General features: G+C 65.7%; 1 protein-coding gene across 1 annotated transcript in view; it reads right to left on the reverse strand.

Annotated features, from left to right (window-relative positions):
* Nucleotides 1-1,422, reverse strand: part of LOC109295883 (alpha-N-acetylgalactosaminide alpha-2,6-sialyltransferase 2-like) — a 9,042-nt gene extending 7,620 nt beyond the window's left edge. The window contains exons 1-2 of the mRNA XM_019515001.1: nucleotides 1,366-1,422; nucleotides 919-1,092 (exon numbers count right to left, since the gene is read on the reverse strand). Of these exons, the coding sequence (XP_019370546.1) occupies nucleotides 919-1,092; nucleotides 1,366-1,422 (231 nt within the window). The remainder of the gene's footprint in view (nucleotides 1-918; nucleotides 1,093-1,365) is intronic.
* Between the last annotated feature and the right edge of the window lie 350 nt (nucleotides 1,423-1,772).

Below are 1,772 nucleotides of genomic sequence, written 5' to 3' on the forward strand. Positions count from 1 at the left end.
TCCCATCCTGTCCGTACTGGTCCCCGAGGAACGACTGCAGTGTGGGGCGGGGTGGGGAGATGGTCCTCGTGCTGGCTTCGGGCTCCAGAGTGCCAAGCCGATACCTGGCACGGAGACAGGAGGGTTCAGGGCACGGGCATCCCCTGGGGGAGCAGACCCCAGGCCGCTGCGATGGCCCAGCCAAGCCTGATGCCCAGAGGCAGCTCCATGCCGCAGGGGCCCTCGGAGCAGGGGAAGCTGCACCGGCTTTTGTGCAAGTCGAGAGCCAGTCAACAGCTTCTCTTGCACATCAAAGCCTTGCCAGGAAGGAAAGGAAAGAACAACTTCCTTCCCCCTTCCTCTCTGCTCTGCTGCGGGGAAGGGCTGGGACCCCCCCAGAGGAGAGCTGGTGCCATGTGCAGGCCTGAGCCCTGACAACTCATCCCGGGTCGCACCGCTCATCCCCCAGGCCCAGGCTCGGGGTAGCCGCGTCCTCCGCACGGCTCCATATCCAGTGGCCAGAGCCGTGCCAGCCTGGTGCCCGCAGCCCAGGTGACACCCAGACAGCCCCGCTGGCACAGGGCAGGACCCTAACGGGCTGCAGGCAGACTCCGCCGGGCCCCGCTGCTTCCGACGTGCAGGGCAGCGCGGGCGCAAACCGGACGCTGGGCCGTGCCGTCCCCTGGGGTCCCCGGGATCCGTCAGGGGCTTGCTAGGCAGCAGGACAGACCCGTGCAGAAACTGGAGGGAGCTTTGCAGTTAGGCCTGGGCAGGAAGAGAAAACAGTGCCTCCCTTCCTCCCCTGCTACGGAAGTTGCACAGGATATCTGCTTGCAGAGACCCTGGGGCTGGGCCAAAAAAGCAAAACACCTCCAAGTTGCGTGCAGCTCAGCCCAGAGCCAGGCACAAACCCCGTTGCCACGTCCCAGGGGCCTTTACCTGTGGGAGAGATGCAAGGAGCTGCCCCAGCACATGACCAACACCAGCAAAGCGGTGCACGCCAGGAGACCCAGCACGGGGAGGCTGCAGAGGCAGGCCCTGGGGCGACAGGAGCTGCAGGCACAGGGCCAGGACTTGGGTGAAACCACTGCTCGAAGCCACCTCATTGCTGCCCTGCGGGCCAGGTGCAGACACAGCCCGTCAGCATCTGGAAAAGTCGGCACGGGATGCTGCCCCCACCGTGCCCCCATCTTGAGACAAGCCCCATGCCTCTGTGCAGGCAGCAGAGACCTTCAGGCTGAGCAGAGCCCGGCGGGAGGGGACAGACCTGTGACCCGGAGCCCGGTGGAAGAAGGCAGAAGCGTGCAGTGGGGGATGGCCCCCAGGTGCCGGAGCACGAGCTGCGCAGAGCAGAAAGCAGTTTCCTCTCCCAGCGCTACCCCTCACCCCACTCGCAGGTCCCGCCGCCCCCAGGACCTCACGGACCTGCCCCGCGTCGCCCATAACAGGGTGGCTTCCCACCTCCCTCCAGACCAGGCTCCTGCCTGAGGTCCTGCTCCATCACCGGCCGGCTTTAGGACATATCTGGCCAGCACAGGAGAGTCACTAATGCACCGGAGCGGAGCTAGCGCCCTAGCCTGGCCTGGACGCGCTCAGGCCATCGGCCAGCAGCAAACAGTGCAGCGCTCCTACAACCGGGACTGTCAGGACCCAGCCGGGCGGTCATGGGTTACAGCTTGGAAAGGTGCCTGACAGGAACTGCCCCATCCTCCCACTTCCTCAAGTGCGTGTTCCCGGGGTTGGGGGAGCGAGCTCCAGCCGAGGGACAGGCTCAGGGGTCTTAGGAAGTCCCT

The sequence above is a fragment of the Gavialis gangeticus genome, unplaced genomic scaffold (assembly GCF_001723915.1).
Source record: "Gavialis gangeticus isolate Ggan-Ray unplaced genomic scaffold, GavGan_comp1, whole genome shotgun sequence".
In the NCBI taxonomy this organism is placed as follows: domain Eukaryota; kingdom Metazoa; phylum Chordata; order Crocodylia; family Gavialidae; genus Gavialis; species Gavialis gangeticus.